Source organism: Diceros bicornis, chromosome 3 (assembly GCF_020826845.1).
Source record: "Diceros bicornis minor isolate mBicDic1 chromosome 3, mDicBic1.mat.cur, whole genome shotgun sequence".
Taxonomy (NCBI): Eukaryota; Metazoa; Chordata; class Mammalia; order Perissodactyla; family Rhinocerotidae; genus Diceros; species Diceros bicornis.
Window position 1 is genome coordinate 35624318 of NC_080742.1, and position 26639 is coordinate 35650956.

General features: G+C 38.5%; 1 protein-coding gene across 15 annotated transcripts in view; it reads right to left on the minus strand.

Moving 5' to 3' along the window:
• The window catches only part of ICA1 (islet cell autoantigen 1), a 139839-nt gene that overhangs the window by 108085 nt on the left and 5115 nt on the right, over positions 1-26639 (minus strand). For 5 of the 15 annotated variants that reach the window (XM_058526166.1, XM_058526275.1, XM_058526185.1 and 2 more), the window contains exons 2-6: positions 12206-12314; positions 11688-11718; positions 8772-8937; positions 5394-5466; positions 260-383 (exon numbers count right to left, since the gene is read on the minus strand). In XM_058526166.1, coding sequence (XP_058382149.1) covers positions 260-383; positions 5394-5466; positions 8772-8937; positions 11688-11718; positions 12206-12215 — 404 coding nt within the window. In that variant the 5' untranslated portion in view covers positions 12216-12314. Of the gene's footprint in view, positions 1-259; positions 384-5393; positions 5467-8771; positions 8938-11687; positions 11784-12205; positions 12315-26639 lie in introns of all 15 variants that reach the window. The other 10 variants (XM_058526284.1, XM_058526175.1, XM_058526192.1 and 7 more) reach the window with 6 other exon arrangements.

Genomic DNA, 26639 nt, shown 5'->3' on the forward strand with positions numbered 1-26639 from the left:
TTGACATATAAAATGCCCCCTACAGACCAGAAGAAATATGAAAAAAAAATTTTTTAATTAACAGGGAGTAAAAAAAAATCACACATGTTATCTTAATTAGAGAGTTCACTACAAACAGACTAACCACTGAGAACAGAGCACCTCCTCAGCCTCAGGCAAGAGCCTTCTAAAAACATGGGGAAACTCTCCTTTGTGAGTGGTCGGGTCCCAGATTCTTGGCAGATCCCCCAAGTAGAGCCCCAGTGAGGAGGGCACACACCTTTGCTGGGAAGAAAAGCAGAGGGCCTTTCCTGTTGCCTGCATCATTTTTCCTGCTCTGGTTTTATCTTGGAAGCCTTGGGATCGGAGAAATTTTCCCAGTTCGTTTTCTTCTTGAGACAAGACTGGTGAAGAAAAGACCAAAAGGAGCCATGAACAATGAGCGTTTTTATTACAGAGAGAAGGAGAGAGACAAATCACAAGGTCCTCTCTCTTCCAGAGGCAAAGACGAGATGAAATTATATCCAAGTGGCAGGCTACAAGGTAAGCCCTCCCTCCCCACATTTAACTCGCACGCTGTTCTTTCATTTACAAAACGAGAGATCAAATTCACTTGAGTACATCTGTCAGTGCGTTTGGTGACCTGTAATCAGAACTAGAAACTGACCTCCATACCGAAAAGCGAGCCGATAATGTGCTGCTTCGAGCTGAAATAAAAAAGTTGAGTTTGTCAAGTACGACTGGGAATCTTTTGTGGATGCCTATAACACAGGGCCGGTTTCCTCCTATTACTCTCTCTTGCTGACTTTTTGATCTCTGCTTTCTGAGTCACATTCTACTTGACTGTAAAGAAATTCAAACACCTTATCCACGACATAGGGTTTTGGTTGGAGGTGGGGATGGGGATTAAGGATGGGTAGGTAATCAGGTTGATGACTTGGTGGATTCTTAAAATGCAGAACTGGAACCAAATCTGAATTGGTTACGCCTAACCTTGGCCATTTTTTTTCAAGTGAGGTATAAGTGACTAGAACATTATATTAGTTTCAGGTGTACAACACAATGATTTGATGTTTGTATATATTTGATATTTATATATTTGGCCTTATTTTTAAAGACAACCTCAGATGGCACTATTGGTGAGAGTGACTGGTATGAGCTTTCTATCAACTGATGTGGCAGTAAATATAAAAAGTCATAGAACTGTATGTATCTTTTGACATTGCACTTCTGTTAGGAGTACATCCTAAGGAAGTAGTAAAATGGGAACACAGATGTATATACAAAGATAATCATGCATCATTATTTAAAATAGCAAAACTCTCTCTTTCCCTATACTGGGGACTGATTTAATCAAATACAGCGCGTCCACACAATGGAACAGTGTGCTGTTATGCAGCCACTGGTCCTGAATACACATTCACCAACAGCTGAGCAAGGAGTGACACTGAGCTTCCTAGAACGTTTTTTCTCTAAACACAGCGTTTACTATGGACCTACTCTGAACACTACTCCTATTTCACATTTCTGTACTGATGCATTTACACATCAGTGTCTCTAAAAGTGCTTTTTAAATGCTACCAGGATTCTTGTCCACTTTCGTGAACAATCTAGACTTCTTTCAGAATGCACCCCATTCCTGATACAACCTCTCCAACAACAGCTGTAGAACGTTAGCCAGCAACCACAAATCCAAAGGTGAAGGTTGAACCTGCTACTGCTTCCTTATTAATTTGTGACTCTAGTTCATGCTAAACATTCCAGTGGAGAAGAGGCTTTTAGAAACCATTCTTCCTGAGATAAATGACTACTCTCCTTCCTCTTCTGTCTCTCAAAATCAAGTACATTGGTCAAAGCCCAGCTCAAAGGCAACTTCCCCTGTGAAGTAGTTGATCCCTATTTCTCTCACAGCAGGGCCCTCTCCACACCTGGTATTACAGTGTTCGTGGCGGGGGCGGGGGGGGGGGGGTCTCTTTCCCACGAGACTCTGAGCTTTCTCAGGACAGGAACCTCATCCCTACTATGTATTCCCAAGGCTGAGCATAAAGTCATATTCAGGGCACTAATTAAATGCTTGTGAAATTGAATTAACTATAATTTTTGCCTTTTTATCCCCATATACTTTATTTCACTTTAAATGTTTATTTGATATTTATGCTATGGTTCTACGTAGCGTTAAAAAACTTCCTATAATTATAAGCAATCTTGTTGTTTTTTAATACCTTCCATTCCTTCTCCTTTTCCTTACTAAAATGGAACTTACTCAATTCCACAATGAATCCTTCCCTATGGAGAGCAATTTCACATTTTTATTCATAATAGCATGAGGCTACTATCACCTTTTTTTACCTTGAAGCCTCAAGTCACATACAAATGAACATATTTAGCTTAAGGCTAGGAAGAAACCACTTCATGGTACCTGAATGATTACATGGTTGGTGAAATGTACTCTTTCCTAAATAAACCTAGTTTATACAAGTTGAAGCACTCGAAAAATCATTTTTGGTTACTTTATGGACTTGAGGATTAAACTTAGGGTGGTAAACAGGTTTCATTTTAAGAGCTGGACTCTGACTAATTGGCAGTGCTGCTCAGAGGGTGGTGGAAAAAGTCTGAGCTGCATCGGGCTCCAAGCTGCATTACTCAGTGGTGACCGTCATTTTCCAAGAAGAGATGGTCATTCCTTAATTTTAAGATTCAAATACTGAAATTAATTTATATGAGTTTAAAATCCAGATGCAACACAAGTATCAAAAGTTAAGGTTTCACTTAACTGGAACTTAAGAATTCAGAGACAAATAAAAACCTATTCATATTTAATCACTGATTAGATTTTCAGATGTGCCCTAAAAAGGCAACTAAAAAACTATAAAACAATTAGCTTGGCAGCATTAATTCACTTAGCACAGATTTATGGATGATCTAATACGTACTCGGTGCTGTTCTGGCCACTGGGAATACAGAGATGGACAAGACACACGACGTCCCTGCTCTAATGGAGCTTATGTTCAAGCACAGGAGATAGAAAATAAAAAATATGTAATCAAAAACTCAAAACACAAAAAGAAAAATACCAGATAGAGCAATAAGAGGGGGGAGCAAGAGATAGTGGTTAGTAGCAGCTCTGGGCTAAGCGGTCAGGGAAGGCATCTCTGAGCAGGTGACCATTAAGCTGAGCTCTGAATGACAAGAAGGGGCCACTCTTGGATGATTAGGGCAGGGACATTCCAGATAGAGGAAACAGTGAGTACAAGAGGCCTCAGGTAGCATGGTGGGTAAGGGCAAAAGTCGCTGGAGAGGTGAGCTGGGCCAGATCATACAGGAGTTTATAAGCCATGGTATGGAAGTGCGGCTCTTACTTTAAGTGCTATTGAAGGCTTTTCAGCAGAGGAACAATATGATCCAATGTACATTTTTTTTTAACTTTTTATTTTGAAACAATTTTAGGCTTCTAGAAAAATTGCAAATAGAATACAGAGTTTCTGCATACCCTTGTTCAGCTTCCCCTAATGTTAGCATCTTACATAACACTTATCAAAACCAGGAAATTAACATTGGTACCAAACTATTAACTAAACCACAACCTTATTTGAATTTTACTAGTTTTCCCACTACGTCCTTTTTCTGTTCCAGGAACCCACAGTGCATTGAGTTGTCAAGTCTCCTTAGTCTCCTTCAGTCTGTGCTGTCACAGACTGTCCTCAGTCTTTCTTGTCTTTCATGACCTTGACACCCTTTACGAGTACTGGTCAGGTATTTTGTAAAATGTCCCTCAGTTTGGGTTTGTCTGATTTCTCACAAATAGACTGGGGTTACAGAGTTTTGGGAAGGTAACCACAGAGGTGGAGCACCCTTCTTAGTGCATGGTATTGGGGCTCTGATGTCAACATGCATTATCACCGGTGGTGTTGACCTCGACCACTCGGTTCAGGTGTGTCCACTGTGAAATTATGATTTTTCCTTTTGTAATTATTAAAAATCTTGGGTGGAATACATAAGACTATACAAATATTCAGTTTCTCCTCAAACTTTCGCTAATTGTAACATCTTTTAGTGAATCTTGACTGCCACAATTCTTACTGTGGTGTTTGCTAATGGTGATTTTATGATTCCTTCATTCTTTCTGTATTTATTAATTGGAAGTATTTTATAAGGAAGAGCGTTCTCTTCTCCCTCGTCTGTTTGTTTGTTTCCATACAGACTAAGTGGATATTTATTTTACTTTATGGGTTATAATCCAATACTATCATTATTTATTTTATTGCTCAAATTGTCCCAGCTTTGACCATTGGGAGCTCTGGGAGAGTTCCTTGATTGCTCTGTGATTGCAGTTGGGCTGCAGGAGGCAAAAGTGGAGGCAGGGACATCAGTTAGGAAGCTGATGCAGCAAATCAAGTAAGAGAGTGATGGCGGTAGCCTGAACTAAGGTAGTGGCAGTGAAGATGGAGAGAGGAAAGAGAATCTGAAAGCTAACTAGATGACAAAATGGACCAGCATTTGAGACTGGCTGGATGTGTGACAGAGAAATGGTGGGGGATGTTATGTCATGTGTCTTGATTTCTCATAACTCAAGACTATAGAGTTACACCCCTAGTGAAGTCTTAGCTCAAACACTTAGTAAATGGTAACATAAATAATTTATAAAATTCTGCCTCTAAGTCCCAGGATTTTGTACTTTCCCCAAATAGTCTTACTAATAGATTACTAATGAAGGAAAATTACCAGTTGTTCATTTGTGATTACTGGAAAGGAGTTTGGCAGCAGTTGGAAACAGAAAAACTTCCCATATTTTAGTCTCAGATATATACTATTGTACTATTAAATCACCTACAAATGGAAACTTAAAAACATACTAGCATACAACTTAATATTTAGCATTTCAAAGATAACTTTGTTGGTAATGATTTTAAACAGGATGGCCATAGGAAAATCTTGTTCCCTAATAACCCAATATCCAACATAAAAAATGTTCATGAAGAAGCACTGTCAACAAAATACAGTCAATGAATTAACTGTATGCACCCTCTCTCTCCATTTAGTCATTTTAAAATGAATAAAACTAGATATAAGAGAGCCAGGATAATCAAATAAAAACAACCCCAAATTTAAAAATCCCAAGATATAAAACTGAGAAAACTTCTTTATAATTAGGAAAACAAATGGCATGTAGTTATCCATGGGAGACCCAATACAAAATTCTTCTCTTACGGTACTTGCACTGAAAGATAAATAGCCTATGTAAAGGATTTCTGATAAAATTATTAGAGACCCTCCTCCCCACCACATAAAGAGCAAAGACAGACACTCCTAAATAGTTTCCTTGTCTTACTTCCTAAACATATAAAATGATATGCTAAGGCAAAATATCCTATTTCTTACTATCTGATCAATATTCATACTTATGGCATACTTACAACATATTCTCTTTTGATAGAGTACAATTGCTTTAGACAAGTCCAAACAGGTTCTCTGAATCGAGTGAAACAGCTATAATAAAAATACAAACAAAATGCTAAATAAAACAGACAGCAGAGAAATAAAAAATTATTACATTGAACATAACCACAGTGTGTGATTTGCCCACTAAAAACAAGATCACGTGCCAGGTGTGCTTGGTGTTACGTGGTGTCCTGGACAGAAACTGTGACCAAAGCCTTTAAATGTGTTCCTATTAGTCTGTACTTATTGGTATCCATCATCTCTGAGATCTAAATTAAGATCTATAGGACAATGATTTCCTCCAGACTCTTGAAATAATAGTTGAAAAACAGAAATCCTAAGTGAAGGGCCCAATTAGAGGACTTGGTAAACCAGAGACCCAATATTCGTTCATAATCTAATTTCTTTCTTTCACCACTTGATGTCTGTTTTTTTAATGGAGGATCTGTCCATTAAGCATCATATTTAAAACACGACATTAACTTATTTTGTGATCCTAATGTATTTTACGGCATGCTTAAACAACTCTATAAAAAGCCAACAAAAAAAAATCAGCTGAATGTACTGTGTGTTCAGAAGACATCTGCTAAGATGAGTTTAGCTCTTACTCCTGATTTTCCCAATGATTTCATAAAATATACAGAGAAGTAACCTAATGCCATGCTATGGCCATAACAGAGGAAATTAAGGGAAAAGCAGGTGGGCTGTACTGAGAAGAATCTAACTAGATTTTAACTCATGGTGGTCCTGGTCTTTGCTTCAGAAACCGAGGCAGCTCAAGATAAAACAGATACTTCACCCTTTCTCCACCCCCTGTCCACCAACTCAGAGACCAGGGACGGAATCAATCAGAAAACCCGGGAGACAAACATTCTGCCTCTGAAGAGCCATGCAATGAGGCAGAGCAAGGCTTTGCCTCTCTCTCCTGGCTACTGGCCATGGTGACGTAGCAATTATGTCCTGGTATTAGAAAGCACTTCACTATGAGTCAAAATAGATGATCTGCCTCATAATAAATATGACCAAATTATCTGATAATAATGGATGCATGCATATATACTTAAAAGATTTAAAACCATTCCCAGGAAGACTTAATATGATAAAACTTGGTCATGAAGAATATAAATTTTATTAAATCTCATTTTATTACACTGCATCTTCTACCTGTTTAGAAAAGAAAAGAAAAAAAAAGATCCTTTACCATAAAACAAAACAGAAAATCAGTAGTCTAAATTTGTTCCTTAATAAATGCTTGATATCTGTATTCTGGGTCACTAACCACCAACACATAGTAATTTCTGAATAGAGGAGCAAGGAAGTTCAAACAGTATGTTCAGAAGCTGTTCTGTGGTTACTGTTCACTTTTTAAAAACTGAGGTATAAATTAAATGCAATAAAATGCACACCTCTGGAGTGTTCCACTCTGTGAGTTTGACAACTGTACACACTCTTGTAACCACACCCAAAATAAGATAAGAAGCATTTCCACCATCCAGTGAGTCTACTCTGCCCTGGCACCCACTGAAAGACTTCTGTCATCACAGCTTAGTTTTGTCTGTTCTTGTACTTAAGAGCTGTTGTTGAGAAAGTGATTTCATTAACACGCAGTTTTGACAAATATTTAAACTTAGTGCAATATTTGTATATTAACTTCCCACCAGATTGTAATAGAATCTGACTATTATTATAGCTTGGCACACAAGCTTTCAGGGCCAGCAGAATAAAAGTTTTGTTTTATAAACTAGCCTTTTATGGATAATAGTGTAAGAACGCATCAAAATGGTTTGCGCATCATTTACATATGTTATATTCATGGAATCCATTCTCTCTATCAACACTAACATCACTAGTAACATTTCTGCAACAGAAACCACTATCGTATAAAATTATTAGTCATAGTTCAGTATTTTGGAGGTTATGTGCCTAGGATAGCAGCTATTTTGATTAAAGTACAGTTGGTTCAGTAAAAATGCTGCTGCAAGAGCCTAAATATAAATATAAAATTACTATATTGTGTTTAATGTACTAATAATTAACACATTAAATTCCTTTTTGAATAATGCTCTTATTTACTAGGTTAAGAGGAAAAAAATAAAGCTCTAAGACGTGAAAAGCATATGCAACTTATAATCATTTCAACTGAATTTAGAATATTAAGATCAGAATAGATGCCTCCTGGTTCTACTTTTCTCCGTGAGAACATTCCTGTCAAACCCAGCTTCTGTTTGAACAATTTCAATGACAGGGGAAAGGGTTGGGAACTTATCTTAATTGCATTAAAATGTACACTTATGCAATTAATACTTACTGAATGTGCACTATGTCTGGCTGAGGAAACAATGGTGAATAAGGCTGACATGAAATTTGACCTCCTTGTGGAGGGAGGGCAGGCAAACAAACGAACACTTGAGATAATTTCATGAGAGATGAGTACTACGAATAGTGGCCCTGGGTCTGGTTCCACCCTCAGATGCGTAGAATGAATTATCCCTCTTCACATGACAGACGGTCCTATACAACCAACAACTAACATATCTCCCCTTCAACCTCTCTGTTCCAGTGTAACCGAGGTTTCCATCATCCTGGCCACCCTTCGTGGAAAGCTTTTTGAAATCTTATGCTTTTTTATTTTAGTTCCATTAAATCTTCAGCCATTAACTTTAGCTTATGTATTAAATTTAGAGGTCATTTTGAATTCTTATCAGGTCATGTGACATTATTCCTCTCAGTGCCCTGTCATTCAGAGAAGTGATAAGTATGCTTTTTAAATTTTAATCTAAACTATTAGCAGAATGTCCAGCAAGACAGGGAGTTAGTGGGCCTTCTACCAGTTATAGTAGTATTTGAGGATCAACCAGACATGAATTCAGCTTACTCTACTATTAACTAGTCTAACTAAATATCTGCTTAGTTAATTCATTCTAGAATTTTCCAGGGCTCAATACCAAGCTTATCAGACTCTACCTTCCAGGACCTTTTGCTGTCATCCTTTTTTATTCTTTAAAATGTAAACATTTGCCTGAGTCTAGTGTCGATATCACTAGTGGCGGCTCTTCGACTGCATTAATTTTTTTCAACAAACATTTATTGCGAATTTACCGCATGCCATGCATTCCAACTAAGGGCTTGAAAGACAAATTAATGGAGGCACACTGGCGGTTACACGAGAATTTACAGGTTTTAAAAAAATATGCTGGGATTGAATTTATCTGATCCTAGATTTTCCTCATGAACTAGTGTTTGCAACATGTTTTCAAATACAAAGCACACCTGTGCTTGCCAGGTGAGTACCCCACAGGACCACGACCCTAGCAAGGTGACTGTGCTGGGACTGAGAGCAATACAGCACTCACCTCCAGCTTGGCATCCAGGTCTGCGTCAGAGGCAACGACGTGTTCATCTTCCTTCTTCCCGGTGGCTTTAATAAAGGCCTGCTTCGTCTCCCAATACTTCTGCTGCATCTTATTTACAACTGACTTATCTTGTGCATAGCGATCCTGTAAGTCCCAGGGATAACTGCTAAAAAACATTTAAAGAGCTATTTTAAAAACATTTAAAGGGACTTTTATAAAGTTTAAGATATTTTAGTGTGAACACATTTATCTAAACATTATATTATACATTAACAGCATTCATAAACATATACTTTCTTATATGGCTATTATACCAGAAATGTTAATCAGTTCTAACTTACTCCAAAATCTTAAAGTTAGTGAGGAAATTAAGCGACTTTTGCAGGAAATCAAGAAACTAAACCTTGAAGAGAGTTTAGATTATCAACAGGTTGGACACATCCCTTTTAGAAGTGGAGAAAGGGAGGCCCAGCCAGGCAGGGTGACTGGCTCACACACCCCAGTGAGTCAGAGATAAAGCCGGACGCTCGTGTTCTCTCCACTCCAGCATCACGGCCAACACTGAAGTGATGGCAGAAAAGTAGAGATAAGGGCTGAAAAACAGCATGCATACAATCTGTCACAGAGGTACCTAGAACAGTCAAACTCACGGACTCAGAGAGTAGAATGGTGGTTACCAGGGGCTGGATGGGGTGAGGGGGAAATGGGAAATTGCTATTTAACGGGCATAAAGTTTCAATTATGCAAGATGAACAAATTCTAGAGCTCTGCTGTACAACATTGCACTGATAGTTAACCATACTGTATTGTACACTTAAAAATTTGTTAGGAGGGTAGATCTCATGTTAGTCTTAGCACAGTTGAATAAAATTTTAAAAAATAAATAAAAATTAAAAAAATCTGTTAGATTTCTGATATTAAAACTTTAAATTTAATTAAAATACAGATAGAAAGCCATTCTTCAGGAGTGGCTTCATAATGAAGATCAAATCAAAAAGTATGTAAAGAAGAAATTAGAAAAAAAATGAATTGAGAACGAAATGGAATTCTGTAAAAGTGGCCAGTATACCTCAAATATTGATAGAAAGTTTGCTGTTGGTGCTCCATGCCTCACCATGTTGTCTACATCCTCCTCCTGTCTAGAGTTTCTGCTCCAAAGGCCCACACAGGACCCCCAGCATCTCCCCTCTGCAGACATGTACCTTCTGCCATCCCATCCTATCGCCACTCAAAATGTGTCAGACCTGGGTCCTAAAACACCAGTTGCTTTACACTACTATAGCAAAACACCTGTAGGGTTTCAGATGACTTCCTTAGCAATGGTTATCATTAGAGAAAGAAGTAGGATTTGGAGGACTTTCATGTTTCTGCATTATTTAAAATTTTATTATGAGCTTACATCACAGAAAATAAGATGAAAATATATATAACTTTTATGTAAAAGATAATCTCTCTGTATAATAGGTGCATTAAAAGACTGGAAGGATATACCTTCCAAAACTGTGGTTATATTAGGAGAACGGAATTTTTAAGAGTGGGGAATAGGGTGGACTTCTTCTTTGTATTATATATTTTTTTTTGTCAAAAGTCATGGATTAACAGAAAAAAATTTCCATTTTGATAAAAGGGGGGGACATTAGAGATCTAGCGAACATCTTTCACCTCTGTCATTTAACAAATGAGGTATCTTAGGTTTCAAAAGGTTATGAATCTTGCCCCAAATCACACAGGATTAAAATCCAGGCCTCTAAATCCCAGTCCAGTGCTCATTGCAATGTTCTTGGCAGCCCTTGCAATTTAGCAGCAGCAATAAAGGGGCAGAGTAAGTGGGAGAAAGACTTTGGGGAAGGGTGGACTTCTTGGGTCTCTCTAGTCTTTCGAGGTGGGTGACTGCCTACTTCCCCAGGCCTGCTGCCAGGATATGACAGCCATTATGAGGGTCACGGGATGCAGCCATCCACCTGTCTTAATGAGGCAAGATGGAACAATTAAAATAACAGTCTGACAACTCTTAGAGGGTTGTCAAATGGGGATACACAGGGAAACTAAGTCCCTTAGCCATTTATTAATTACCTTTTAAAACCCATTACATTTTAAGACATGTGAAAATTCTTTTCAAGTTTGACATTTGATATGACAGAGGACTTGGGCCTGATTCTTTCTCTACTGAGAAAGTAGGGGTTAAAAAGTATATTCCTTATCAAAATTAATTGTACGTTTGAAATATGAAAACATGTACCGCATTTTTTCATGATACAAATAAAAGGAGGTAAAATATGACAAGAACGGCTTACTCGGTGGGTCATGGGTTCAAAAACGTTCAGAAACACTGCGTGAAGCAGATCTGGAATTTATAAGAGGTTTAACATGCTGTTTAGATGTGTCATAGGCACATAAATGACAGTGCTAACACTGCCATATGATTATGACATTTTATTCAGCATCATCTACTTCTAACCATGATCGGTTCCTGAATGTTCATGAAGCCTTGACTATAAATTAATGAGTCTGAGTACATGTTCATTCATTATTTTATAGCTGCCTTACATAAAATTCCATTATTAGAAATTGTAAATAACATAGTGATAAAAAAATGTATTAACTCATTACATTTGAAAAAACAGTGGTAAAAAAAGCCAACACTAGATTTTCAAGAGAAAAGTTTTATGTAAATGAATTTCTTGGGGAATACACATTAGATAAGAACTTGTAATGTTTTTGGTTCCTTGGTTTCCATATTTCATTCAGAGGGATCTTGAACTTGACTATACTCAATATTGGACAGGAACTACCAAGTTATTCACTGCTAATGTGACTCTTGATTTTTTCACTCGATAGACATTTTTTGAGCATATACTATGTGCTTTCCTCTTTCGTTAGCCTCTCCCAATTTAGAAAAGATAACAAATTACTTACCATTTGTGTCCTGACATGGCTTCTTCTTTTTCTATAGTTGATGATTTGGGGAGAAGGAGCAGGGAAAAAGCATGAGACGATAAGTTATATTATAACCTGAAACAAAACAAATATGTTTAACAGTTACACACTATATTACAATTATATGTTAATTTGACACACACAAAATTTCTCAATCTAAGCCATTTTTAGTTGTATTTTAGGGGCTAAACACTATTACACAGAAACTGGTGTACACTGGTGTTGAGAATATTTTAAGTAACCCTGGAAAAAATATCCCAGATGAAGTTTAAAAAGTAAACAGGCAGGTTGAATGAGAAAAGCAGGTTGTGGAAGACTACATAAACTATGAGACCATAACATGCAAAGCAATGCTATGTATTGCTAAAGTATACAAATATCATATAGTAAAGGTATAAAGAATCCCTTAGGAATGATGAACACTAGATTCCAGACAGCAGTTACCACTGCAGCCAGGGTGGGGGATATTATCTGAGAGGGGTATACATGGACTTCACCTGTACTCATAGCGTTCTCTTTGTTAAGCTAGGTGGTGAGTACGCATCTGTATGCCTCTTTACAGATTTGAAATGTTTCATAAACATGCTCACTTCAGCAGCACATACACTAAAATTGGAAAGATACAGAGTAGATTAGCACAAGAAACCGCACTCAAGGGAAATGGAAGGCAAGAAATACAAAGGATCATGTGGTAACTGTAGAGTTTGTTGGGGGTGAGGGGGACCAGCTGTAGGGGTTCAGACTCGTTAAGGCTTCTCCTCTTATCTGTTTTGGGTCCCAGGAGGGGGGAAGAGTAGGTTCTTGGTGCTTAGGACTTGATCCTGTGGTTGGCCTTTGGCCATGCTACTGTTGGACTCTGTCCCCTCCCAGGGACTGACCCCTCGCCTGAGTTCTCCTTGGTAGGTGCACTCTGACATAGGGCCCTGCACTAGTTGAGGTTCCCCATCACCAGGGCGAGGAAGGGAATTATCACAATCCCTCCAGTATATGAGTGTACTCATCTAGCCACAGGGAATTCCTTGCTCTGATGCCTTCCCTACACCTAGGGAAATAGCTCTCAATTTATTTTTTATTTTTCTTTGAAATAAAGTCCTTAGTTGGCCAAAAAATAAATATTTCATAATCAGTATTTCTAAAAAATATGAACCAGCATGTTGCAAAAACAAAAAACAAATAGAAAAGAGTTGATAAGCTAGAATGAGATACCAAGAAGGGTACAAAGGATGAAAATGTGATTATTTCAGTTTTCACCAGCCTCGCATTGTATTTTCACCTCATTAGTAAATATGAGAGTAACTTAAAACCTTTGTCCCTCACTCCATTTGCCCCACTCATGGAAGCTAGCCAACCTCAGGGGCAGAGCCAACCAACCCAACCACACTTGCCTACCAGTTACCGGAAAGAACGGGGAGCTTGCTACCTAAACGACAGGCCTCTGGCCAAACACAGACTGCTGGCTGCCAGAGGGAATGCTCAGTATATGAATGCTGCTTGCTCCTCCACAAAATCAATCCCGTTGTTCTCCCTCTGCCTCAGAAAGGGTCCTGGCAACCAGTACCTCTAAAATGATTAGAGTTTGCCAGGCTTTTAAAAATTGTCATAAGGGAACGAAATTGAGGTGTTGAAATTCCAGGCTTCAGGTACGGGGACAGGAGAGAGGAAGGAGGACATCTTCTTAGAGTGTCTGGTTGCCTCTGAAATGGCAGCATCCCTGTAATCAGCATCTTCCATCTCAAGGGCATCCAGGTTTTTGGACAAATTGCTTTGGAAATGACATTCATGACGAGTAAGCTTTGCCCTCTACTAGCAGTAAATCACAGAGAGGCCACGAACTTCCATTCCTCTCACCGCCCACACAGCTTCACTGAAGGTACACATTTACTTTATTTAGCTCAAAGCTTCCAACAAACTTTCTCAGAAAAACATACTATTCAAGGAAATGAAACTATTACACTCTTTCCTTGAGTTTGATTTCACCATGAACTACTAGAATAGTTGGTAATTTTTGATCAATTTTTTTATTGCAGTAGCAAACACAAAAATTTATCCTCAACAATTTTTAAGTATACAGTTGAGTATTGTTAACTATATGTACACCATTATACAATAGATCTCCAGAACTTTTTCATCTTGCAAAACTGAAACTCTATACCATTGAACAACTATCCGTTTCCTCCTCCCCCCAGCCCCTGGCGACCACCATTTTACTTCTGTTTCTACGAGTTTGACTAGCTTAGATACTTCACATAAGTGGAATCATGCAGTATTTGTATTTTTGTGATTGGCTTATTTCACTTAGCATAATGTCCTCAAGGTTCATCTATGTTGAACATATGACAGGTTTTCTTTCTTTTTTTTAAGGCCGAATAATATTCCATTGTATGTATATAGCACATTTTCTTTATCCATCCATCCATTGATGGACATTTACGTTGCTTCCACATCTTGGCTATTGTGAACAATGCTGCAATGAACATGGGTGTGCAAATATCTCTTTGAGATCCTGTTTTTAATTTTTTAGGATATATATTCAGAAGTGGAATTGCTAGATCATATAGTAGTTCTATTTTTGATTTCTTGAGGAACATCCGTACTTTTCTCCATAGCAACTGCACCATTTTACAATCCCACCAACAGTGCTTCAAGGGTTCCAATTTCTCCTCATCCTCACCAACATTTCTTTTCTTTTTTTTTTTTTTCATAGCAGCCATACTAGTGAATGTGAGGTGGTATCTCACTGTAGTTTTAATTTGCATTTCCATGATCATTAGTAATATTGAGCATCTTTTCATACACTTATTGGCCATTTGTATTATCTTCTTTAGAGAAATGACTATTCAAGTCCTTTGCCTATTTTTTAATTGGGTATTTTTTGGTTTGTTATTGCATTGTAGGAGTTCTTTATATATTCTAGGTATTAACCCCTTATCTGAAATATGGTTTGCAAATATTTTCTCCCATTTCTTTTTTTGAGGAAGATTGGCCCTGAGCTAACATCTGTTGCCAATCTTCATCTTTTTGCTTGAGGAATATTGTTGCTGAGCTAACGTCTGTGCCAATCTTCCTCTATCTTGTATGCGGGATGCCGCCATGGCGTGGCTTGATGAGCGGTGTGTAGGTCCACGCCTGGGACCCAAACCAGTGAATCCCGGGCCACCAAAGCAGAGTGAGCAAACTTAACTGCTACACCACCGGGCCAGCCCCTTTTCTCCCATTTTTTAGGTTGCCTTCTCACTATTTCCTTTGCTGCAAATTTCTGATTAATTTTTGATTATTAAAATATTTAACAATTTAAGTTCTTTGTAGTATAAAGATAAAAATCACTGAGCAAATTATCCCTTCTACCTGGACTTACAGGCTATTCCCAGATTATGATGCCATATGCCAGTGTTCCTGAAGGTATTGTTTACAGGCCACTTGCATTAGAATCTTCTGGAGTGTTAACATGCAGATTCCTGGGCCCCATCCCTTACCTACTGAACTAGAACCTCTGGGAATGGGTCTCGGAATCTGCATTTGTAACAGACTTTGCAAGTGCTTCTTAAACACATTAAAGTCTGAGTACCACAGGTAAATGGCACATAGGAAAAATCCTTTCTGGAAATGGGTCTTTCTTGAACAAACTGTTGGATTATATGGCACTAGAGTAAAGGAATCATGGGTGGCAAAATCAGGTCAACTCCACATGGCATATTGGAATGTCTCACGAGAAGGCAGCTGCAGCCATGGTTCACATCTCTTTTAATGTATGTTCTAGCCCCATACACCAGAGACTATTAATAAATGTTTTAAGATTTCCTGACAAAATCCATCTCATCTTGCTCTATCATTTTCTAAATTCACAGTGTCAAAATCACTATTTTAAAAAATCATTATAGGGCCGGCCCCGTGGCTTAGCAGTTAAGTGTGCATGCCCCGCTACTGGCGGCCCGGGTTCGGATCCCGGATGCGCACCAACGCATCACTTGTCGGGCCACACTGAGGCCGTGTCCCACATACAGCAACTAGAAGGTTGTGCAACTATGACATACAACTATCTACTGGGGTTTTGGGGAGAAAAAGGGAAAAAAAAGGAGGAGGATTGGCAATAGATGTTAGCTCAGGGCCAATCTTCCTCAGCAAAAAGAGGAAGATTGGCATGGATGTTAGCTCAGGGCTGATCTTCCTCACACACAGACAAAAAATCATTATAATTCTCATCCATTCATTCATTTCAGTTTAGCAGTTTGATTTATCAAACATGCATTGAGCATCTAATTAATATGTGCCAGGAACTGTCCCTGGCCTCAAGGAACTTATAGTCTAGATCAGCTCTGTCTGGTAGAAATATACTATGAGCTACACATGTAATTTTAAATGATCTAATAGCTATGTTTAAAAAGTAAAAAGAAATAGTAAAAATTTTTAAAATAATATATTTTATTTAACCCAATATATCTAAAATATTATTTCAACAGGTAATCAATAAAAAAAAATTACTAATGATATATTTTGCTTCTGTGTTTTTGTACCAAGTCTGAAATCTGTTGTGTATTTTACACTTACAGTACATCTCAATTGAGACTAGCCACATTGAGCGCTCAATGGTCACATGTGGTTAGTTGCTACAGTACTGGACAGCGCAGGCTGAGCAGGACAGACAGACATATAAACATAATTTCTAAATCCAGGAGACGCTTAACATTAGCAAAGGACATAAAAAAAGATCTTCATGAGTCCTTAAATTCGTAAATTCTGCCGTAAAAATATAATTTTCCCTGTAAAATACAAGGAAGTCTACGATTAGCTAATACTTCAGTTCACGATTCTGAAAGAAAGCTATGTTTCCACTTCTGCCACAAGGCACTTATGAAATAAGCCCAAAATGAATGGTATCGTGTCTCAAGCTTTTTAGTGGCACAGAGACAACTTCCTCGAGTTCTGCTCATGGCCACCTTACCTTGGGAAATAAGCAAGAAGAGCAGGTATCAAGTCGCTTGTGGACGGTGAGCGCCAGGATAAGAAAAATGAAAGCACCGATATTGTTCAATTCAGCATGACTTGACCACATGAATGCGTGTGTTTCCCTAAACTCTGTCTCCCCAAGGAAGACGAAGCAGATGAGCCGATAATAACTAAGACCTACTCAAATAAGTAGGGGCCCAAGAGTTAATAGATCAATGAAAAGTGAGTTCCTAATTTTGCTGTAACAACCCTGAGGGTGGGAGGATGAGTTAGTGAGGAGCAGGCTCTGTCTAAGACAAGAAATAAAGAGGAAAGATGTCTCCCTGGTCAGAGGTGGACATGAACTGAGGTCAGCACCCTCTTCTTAGGTGACATTAAGACTACCCACCTATCCACCTAATCCTCTTAGACTTTCCCAGGCTGCACCTTGATGGGGTTGCAATACATTCATCTCATGCTCTGGGGCCATGCATTAAAACCACAGCCATTCTCAGCCACACCCATGTGGCTGAAAGACCATCTTGCCCTGTGGGGAGAATTGGGAGAACAGGGAGGAGGGATACTTTGTTCAGATTTTGTACTGAGCTTCTGTGCAATAATTATGCTCCTTTTTCCTCTATGCTTTTCTCACATGCTTGCTATGTTGAGTCTTCAATTTTATCCACTCATGCGGACAGACTACAACTGCCCCACTTGTTTTTATTCCCTATAGCCATTGAAAAGCCATTTTGAACACACTGGACGGCCAATACATAAGCAAAAGTTTTTTCCAAATACCTCAAGGTTTACAGAATGCTAAAGCAAGCCTGGTTTAAACAAAGTTTGATGCACTGCTAGAAAGAAGAGGAGTCAGCCTGTCCTTGGATGCCTTCAATCCTGATACCCGATTCTCCTCCTTGGAAATATAAGATGGGAAGTATTTTCATTCCATTTAGGCTGGCTTCAGCTGCACTGAACATTTGTTCTGGCCCAGAACTCTTTTCTATGAGCTTATGCAGTTAACATCATGATGGCACATCCGATTACATTTGAATTATGCAAAGAATCTAAAATTCCTGAGCCAACCATTACTCAGAGTAAAGGTAAGATCAGTAGTTATATTTCACCATATCAGTACTCTCAACCCACGAACATATTTCATTAAGCTTCCTCTTGAATCACATTTCCTAAGCATGTCATGCTTCTTGTGCAGTTTCATGTCTCTAATTAATTATCTTTCCAACTTTAGCAGTAGATTTTTTTCTCTTCCAGCAGCAAGCAGTTTTTCTATTCGTTGGAGTACTAGCTGAAACTGAGTCCAGAATTCCTTTTCCCTATATCCGTACTGCACATATGGCAGGTTCTCTTGAATTGCAGATTTGAGCCACTGCCAAATTTATCATTTTCCTCCCTAATTTATCCAAAATTTCTATTTTCTAACTAAAAATTGTCACTATCTTAGAACTCTTCAGTTCTGTTGTGCACACCAGCATTTAGCTTTCCTTGAGAAGTGGGCCACTTTTCCCCCATAAGAAAGATACTTTTCAAGAGGACAGAACAGAGTCTTACAGAGACGTGGGTACAAAGCACTATGTTTGAATCATCCCATAGTAAAATCACTCATTCCCACACACCAGCTTCATGGCACCACATGTCACTGAATAGGTGCAAATCTGTTCCCATTTCAACATTCCTGAAGCTGAGATGTGTCCTACCATTAATACCTTGCCAACTGTTTGGCAGTCATTTTTCTTTCTTCTGGGAACATAAAATGATAAAAGATCTCACAAGGAATGGTTTCTTATATTTGATGAAATACAGAATAATTCTTTAAAATTAGACCTCAGTAAAATTACACATCACTACATGCTACCGACTTTTGGGGCTATTTGTGTATAACTGAAAAGGAGAATCTAAAGGCAGGGAATGCCAAGTGTTGCCTGTGATGTGGAATGAGTGCCATGACCAAGGAAGGTGCCGAAGGTTAGAGGAACAGAGAGGAGAAGGCACAGCTGGCTTCCTACACGGCCTCTGGGCTGAGTTTCTAAGAATCAGCAGTGGCTGGCCAGGCGAAAGGTAGGAGTGCGTGTGGGTGCGGTAGTATAATTCCAGGCAGAGGGAAAGCAATGAACAAATTCTTCCACAGTATAAGTGCATGGTGTATGCAAGCAACCAACCACAAGCAGTTGTGCATTTCTATAACTTAGAGAAAGAAGAGATGTGACTGAGGAGACATAGGGGCCACCTTTTGCCACTTTCAGCATATAGATATATTCTGTAGCCACTGGAGGGTACACACTCAACGCTATTTATTTCCCATTCGGTGAGCATCTTCTATATCCTGTCTTTGCTAGAGAGTTCGTCTGTGACTATCCAGAACAAATGTTGGCAGCCTGTGGCATGTCTCCTGGATTTAGCTTTCAACTGCATGATACCAATTTATATAATTTTCTGCTAGTTCCATCATCCCGTTATTTCAGACATTAACTTCATCTAGAAATATTACCGGTTCTCAGTATTTTGTTTTGTCTTTGGTTTACTTCTCTGGTGCAATCTCAGAACTAACGTATCTCATATAATTTAGAGCCTAGAGGGAGTTGAGAAATAATTGAATGAAGCCCCTTCCTTTTAAAATAGGGACCTGTGATCCAGAGAGGTGACTAATGGGCCTGAGAGAACAAAGCCAGCGAGCTTCAGAGCCAGGGCTTCCGTGAGGGCTCCTGATGGCTTGCCTAATGAACAGAAGAAATACAAATCTGTCAGAGGTTCTAGGTAGCGAGTTCAAAAATAATTTAATGTTTGTACACTTCTTTTGCTCAAAGTATTTTTCATCTTTTTTTCCAGAGGTTTATCTCTAGTCACTTTCTCTTATGTCAATAACGATTTTTATAATTTCCCATGAAGAGAAGGAAGTGTGTTCTAAGTATAAATATTAAAACAGTCTCAGTAGAAACGAGGAAAAAACTGAAACCATTCCTCCAGGCATAATTAACTATATTTATTATTATTTTTAAAATCTTGATTCATCAAATCAAGTTCACACATAGTTTGAAAGAGAAATCTCTATGGAGGGTGCGAAGTTGGATTAGTGTTCCATCCTTTCAAAAGCTAAACTACAATTATAGTACAGATTTTCCTCGACTTATGATGGGGTTACGTCCCTATAAACCCACTGTAAGTTGAAAATATCGTAGTCGAAAATGCATTTACTACACCTACCAGACATCATAGCTTAGCCTAGCCTACCTTAAACATGCTCAGAACACTCACATTAGCCTACAGTTGGGCAAAATCACCTAACACAAAGCCTATTTTATAATAAAGTACAGAATATCTCATGGAATTTACTGAATACTGTACTGAAGGTGAACAACAGAATGGTTGGATGGGTACAGAATGGTTCTAAGTGTATCGGTTGTTTACCCTCGTGATCGCCTGGCCGACTGGGAGCTGCAGCTCGCTGCCACTGCCCAGCATCACAAGAGAGCATGTACTGTACTGCATATCGCTAGCCTAGGAAAAGATAAAAATTTAAAATTCAAAGTATGGTTTCTACTGAATGCGTATTGCTTTCGCACCATCGTAAAGTAGAAAAATCCTCAGTCAAATCACCATAAGTCGGGGACTGTCTGTAATATGGTTTTAACTAGCTTTTATGGATGTTTTTTCTCTCTCTCAGGTATCATGCAGCTTTTCCTTTCAGGTTTTGATAAGGTTATGATTACTTGAGCATTCCATATAACTTTAAATGGATTCTGTTTCCAGTTTTGTGTCTCTTAACAAATGATTTTTGACATTTTGTAAATTCACAAGCAAAAGTGAAGCAGGATCGTGCTTTAATTTTGTGAGTCATGCTTTAATTTTGTGAGTCAGCAAATCTTACACGGGAAAACAGAACTCTAACCTTAGTCAAGGCAGCTAAAAGACGGATAAGTTTTCTTTTAAGTCCTACAATGTAAGTCACTGTTAAAATTTGCATTTTCTGTTCATAAATTGGGGTCTTAGGATATTTTTAAATGATCATTTCATTCACATTTCAAAACAGCTCAGGTATTTTATACATGCATTAATTAAGCTTAATGCCTCCTAAACCTATTAAAATCACACTCCTAAAATAAATATTTTTAATGTCATTATAACTTGTCTCCCAATATGCTGCTCAATATAAAAGCCAGTAAACCCACGACCACGCTACAAACTTGTGCCTCCTCTAAGTCACTTCACCCATCATCTGACCTCACTCTGCTCACCTGTAAACAGCAGACTAGGCTAGCTGACATCTAGGACACTCTCAGTCACAAAAACTGTAAAGCTCATTTTAATTACTTTTAGAGACATTTATATCTAAGAGAAAGCTTAGAGATAATGAACATATCTTTCTTTTTTAAAGACAAGGAAATTGGGGTCCTAAAAATGGAGAAGACTTGTCCAAGATCAGGTTAAAGAGCAAGTTCCCAAGGAGGAATGCTGAGATTGAAACACTAATCGCCAATTAGCAACCTGGTGTTCTCTTCAGTCCCCTCCTCTATTCCAAGAGATGTTTCTCAAAGGAAAATATCAAACATACCATCTCATATTCTTTTTTTTTTTTTTTTGGTGAGGAAGATTGGCCCTGAGCTAACATCTGTTGCCAGTCTTCCTCTTTTTGCTTGAGGAAGATGGTCCCTGAGCTAACATCTATGCCAGTTTTCCTCTATTTTATAGATAGGATGTCACTACAGCATGGCTTGACGAGCGGTGCATCGGTGTGCACCCAGGATCCGATCCTGCGAACCCCGGGTGGCCGAAGCAGAGCGTGCGAACTTAACTGCTACGCGTCTGGGCCCGCCCCACATCTCATATTCTAAGAAATTTAAAAAAATAGCCAAGATATTCTCTAAAAGGCTTTCATTCTCAACATCAATATTAGTCAAAAATATTACGTCCCCACAAAACAAACTAAAAACAAAATAAACCAGCAAACTCAAACTGCTCACGGAGGGTGTGGTCTAGGTCTTACTCTTCTTTCTCTCGCTTAAAGCCCTGCTTGTGGCAAAGGATGAACAAGGGTGAATTTTGTGCTACAATGAAAATCATGGCAGCAATCACAAAGAGGCTGGCATTTGAAAACAACAAACCTCAAAGAAATCTACAAGATCAAATAATCTAAAGTGTAACAACAATAAACAAACACATAGAGATTGGATTGGTGGTTACCAGAGGGGAAGGGGGGAGGGAGGAGGGTGAAAGGGATAATTCGGCACATGTGTGTGGTGATGGGTTGTAATTAGTATTTGGGTGGTGAACATGATGTAATCTATGCAGAAATAGAAGTATAATGATGTACACCTGAAATTTATACAATGTTATAAACCAATGTTACTGCAATAAACAAAAAGTTAAAAAAAATAATAATATAAAGTGGATTAGAAGACTGGAAACAGAAAAAGAACAATTAGTTGTCTTTGCTAAAGAAAAGATTAATTTAAAAAACCCTTGCTGTATAAATTATATTCACCTTTGATTCTATTTAGGTTGGTTTATGCAGATTTCAAATGTCAATTCAAATTCAGCATATGGATTTTAATCTCTGGTACGTATGGTGGGGTTTTCTGTAAAAGCTTAACCTCAAAAGATGAAGAATGAAGGAAAACCCTAGTCAGACAAAGGTTTCAATCACCTTCTGTAAAAGAAATACTATGCCCTTCAACTGCCAGCACAGAACATTATTAAATGATAGCAATAAATGTTTTCCTTAAATTATTTTTCAAAACTGCATTTTATAATTGGGATAAAATTTTTCACGGAAGAATAATCTGAGATAAGTTAACTTTAGCATCTAAGACTGCGTTGTCCAATACAGCAGCCACTAGCCACATGCGGTTATTGAGCAACTTGAAATATGGCTAGTCTGAGTTCAGATATGCTTTAAACGTAAAATACATCCTGGATTTTGAAGACTTAGTACACCCTCCCAAAAGTAAAATGTCTCATTAATAAATCTATATTTTGTATTTATTTATATTTTATGTTTATAAAAATTATATCTATTTTATATTGGTATATTTGTATATATTTAAATTTTATATAACTATATTGCTATAGTATGTATTATATATAAATATATATTTACATATTCTGTTATATTTAATTATATTTTATATTTATATTTGTTATATGTACTTTTATATTTTTTATTGAAATAATATTTTGGATATATTGGGTTAAATAAAATATATTATCTAATTTCACCTGTTTCTTTTTAGTTTTTCACATGTGCCTACTAGAAAGTTTTAAATTACACACGTGGCTGCCGTTATATTTGTATTGGACAGCCCTGGTCTAAGGCATTAAGCAAAGCAGCAAAGAGCTAAAAATTAATTCCATAACTCAGGTCACCAATATTCTGTACAGATACAAACATCTTTAAACAGTTCTTTCTCCCCAGACTCTGATAATTATCCTGTTAGGAACATAATTACAAAAATAAAATCTCATACATATATATATATCTATACAAAGACTATATATGTGTATATATATACATGTATATATAGTCTTTTTAAATGACCTACAAAATGGTTGCACTCCACATTTTCATAATAAGTTGCTTTAAAAAGATCCAAATCTATGTGCAAAATGTACTATTTGTTTTAAATCAGATTCATGGGAATGATTAACTGAAGTGGATGAACTACTATGAGATCATCAAAAGTGAAAAGATAAGGACAGGCTCTCTCTATATACACATAAACATATATACACATATATAAATATATACCTACAAATATAAAATGTACGCATATATTCATAAATGAAATATATATAATTCATATACAAATACTAGAAATATATGAATGATTAATAATATTACAAGTGTGAAGGAAGACAAAGTGTGTGACTGTAGCAACCACAACTCTATGACATTACACATAAGCATCATGTCAGCAATCAGAATAATTAGGGAGACACTACTGTTTACAAGGTTCTCTTTCTCTAACATTAAATTCATAATTTAAAGCATCTTAAAGAGATGATCAAGTAATTTCTTATGCCTCCATAGGATCACTCAGAGCTAGGAGGGAATTTATAGATCATTTAGTCCAAACTCCTCTTTTCACAGAGGAGGCAACTGAGGCCCAGGACTGAAGAAAATTTTCCAAGGCACAGAGTAAGCCCTTTTCATTAGTATTAAATTGCTGAAATACACAGACACCAATATGTGTTCTGAAACATCTATGCTGTGCACAAGTCCTATAAACTACCACAGCTCCTTTCTCAGGAAATGGCATGTATTCAAGGACTTTCCTTGGTAAAGTTGTGGCCGCTAAACCATGTTTGAGTTTGGGCTGGCTTAAGAGCAAGGGATGAAGGCAGCCCAGACAGGGAAGGGAGGAGTAAGAAGAGGACCTTAAAATAAAAGGGAGCAGCAAAGGGAAGCAGACAGAGAAAGCTCTGTATTTTCACGTACCCCAACTGACAGAGCCACCCTTGCCTATACTGGGTTATCTAGTTGGTGTTATCTGAGAACTAAATAAAATGAACCCTCTTCCAGATTCTCTCTATTTTCTTAGGGGAGAAGCTTATGGGATTAAATAGCCCAGATAGTAACACCCAGAGTGAACAAGGCACCAGACTGGTTATTCTGATGGGGGTCAGGAAAGACAGGGCCATTGGGCATGTACCTCGTAGGGCAGGTAGAATAACCGGGAAGTAGCCCAAAGGCTACAGAGCTCCAGGTCAGGAGTGCAGAGAAGAGAGAAGCAGGAAGCAGAAAGAGGGGAGTGGTTTGGCACCAATGCAAAGTTTCCCTACTTTACAATGATGCCCATGCTGCCTATGGCAACACTGAGGAAAGAGCACTGGATACAAGGACACTCAACTCCTGGCCTTCAGGGAGCAGCAGGTGGAAGAAAGCTCCCCACGGGGATGATGACCAGTCTCCCTCCTCACGCACTGTAGGGAATCATGGCCCTTGGCATTGCACTGGCCACCTTCTCTCATAGTTTCCACCCCTCATGCACGACACTGCTCATGTCTTTGGAACTATCCAGCACCACGACTAAACCAATGCTGTTCCCTTCTTTCTCTCCAGAAGGGACGGGTCTCACACCCTTGCCCTTTCCCACCTTAGTCCATCTATTATCCTTTCTCTTTCAAGTTAACTTTCCTTTCTGCCCTCAACCCATATTCTTCAAGCTCTTTCTTCCTTCAGTTACCAATCTCTTCCTTCTCTTCACAGAGTTCTTCTAAGCTCACACAGTCTGGTTCCTTTCTCCACCACACCCGAGAAAGATTTTCACCATGAGCCCAACTCAAATCCTCATCTTACTCAACTTTGACTAAGCTCCCCTTCCTTGATTTCTCATGAAATACTCTCTACACTTTTGTTATCTTTTCAATCTTCTCTGTTAGCTCCTCTTCCTCTGTGCCCACATCTCAAATATCAGTGATCTATAAGGTTCTAACATTGGTTGTCTTCCATTACTCTTTACTTGCTGTCTCTAGGTGATTTAAGCTACTCCCCAGACTTCAACCAACAGCTGTATGTCAATGACTTCCAAAATTGAACACTTCTCTAGAGATGACAGCAGGGAGATGGAAATGTGGATCTGGTGCTCTGGAGAGGTGTTTAAATTTCCATCTCCCTACTGTAATCTTCACCTGGATGTACCATAGGCACTTCAAATTCAGCACATCTGAAACTAATCTCTCTCCATCTCCACTCCTAAATGTTCTTCCTCCTGTGGTCCCAATGTTAATAACAGCATGAAATCCACTGAATGTCCCAAGTTAGAAACTTCTCTTTCATCTTTTGCAGCCAGTCTCCAAGTTCTCTCCAGTCTACCTCCTAAAAAGCTATTAAATACATCTTCTCCTTTCTATATTCACATCCAAGACTCAGTCTATGCCTTCAGAGGCAACACTATCCCTGAATCTGCCCACTCGAATCTTTTACACCATGGTCTGAACTATAATATGCAAATCTAAACATACCACTCTCCTACTTAAAATGCTTTAACTGCATTTTCTTGCCATTAGAGCAATTCCAAACTTCTTAGCAAAAAACCCAAGCTCCTTCACATTCTGGCCCCTTTTCCAAAAAATTTTATTATACCTCACACAGAACTATTCCTTCTGGTCATTTCAGAATGCTGGAGCTTTCCTGAATACACTGTGCCACTTCAGGGCTTTGCAGTTTCCTTCCACTTGAAATGCCCTCCCCTTCTTTGTCCAATCGGCCAACTTAAACCTTACTTCAAGACTCTCCTCAAATGTCACCTCCTCAGTGAAGCCTTCTCCAACCCAACATCCACCCTCTCGCCCCACCACCCCTGGGGGGCCTCCCACTCCTGTCCACCCCACTGAAGAATTAACTGCCCCATGCTGGTGGTACCCTGCATGTAATGGTACTCTCATTACTCTCCTGCAATAAGCTAATTACATCTGCATCTCTTGCACTAGACTGTAAGTTCCTTGAGGGCAGGGACCCTAATTGGTTCACCTTTGCCTCATCACACCAAACACAGTACCTGAAACAGTACACCTTCAGTAAATATGTGCTGGACAGAGGGCAATAATTATGTGCTACCATTTACTGAGCACTTTACATGTGTGAAGCACTTAACACCATTATCTCATCTCCACAACATCACCATGAAGGGGGTATCACCCCATTTTATAAGTGAGAAAAAAACCTTAGAAAGGGGAATTAATTTGCCCAAAGTCAACAACTAGTAAATTCAGGCCTGCTTTTGACTCCTGAGCTCCTGCTTTTAACCATTCCACTCTACTCTCACATGAAAGAGTGGGAGTACTGGATAATGGGTTCTATTTCTATAAAAACAATCCCTCCTAATCACAGGCTCAGGTGCTGTTTTAGTCCCAAATCCATTACCACCCTTTGTTATCGTGCACAACAAAACCATGCTGTTGGACTCCTGGTGGCTATCAGGGTTCCTACCAATAAGAAGGGGCATCATTTATCACAATTAGCTCCTCGGTCTCTGGCTTAGGATGTACTACCTC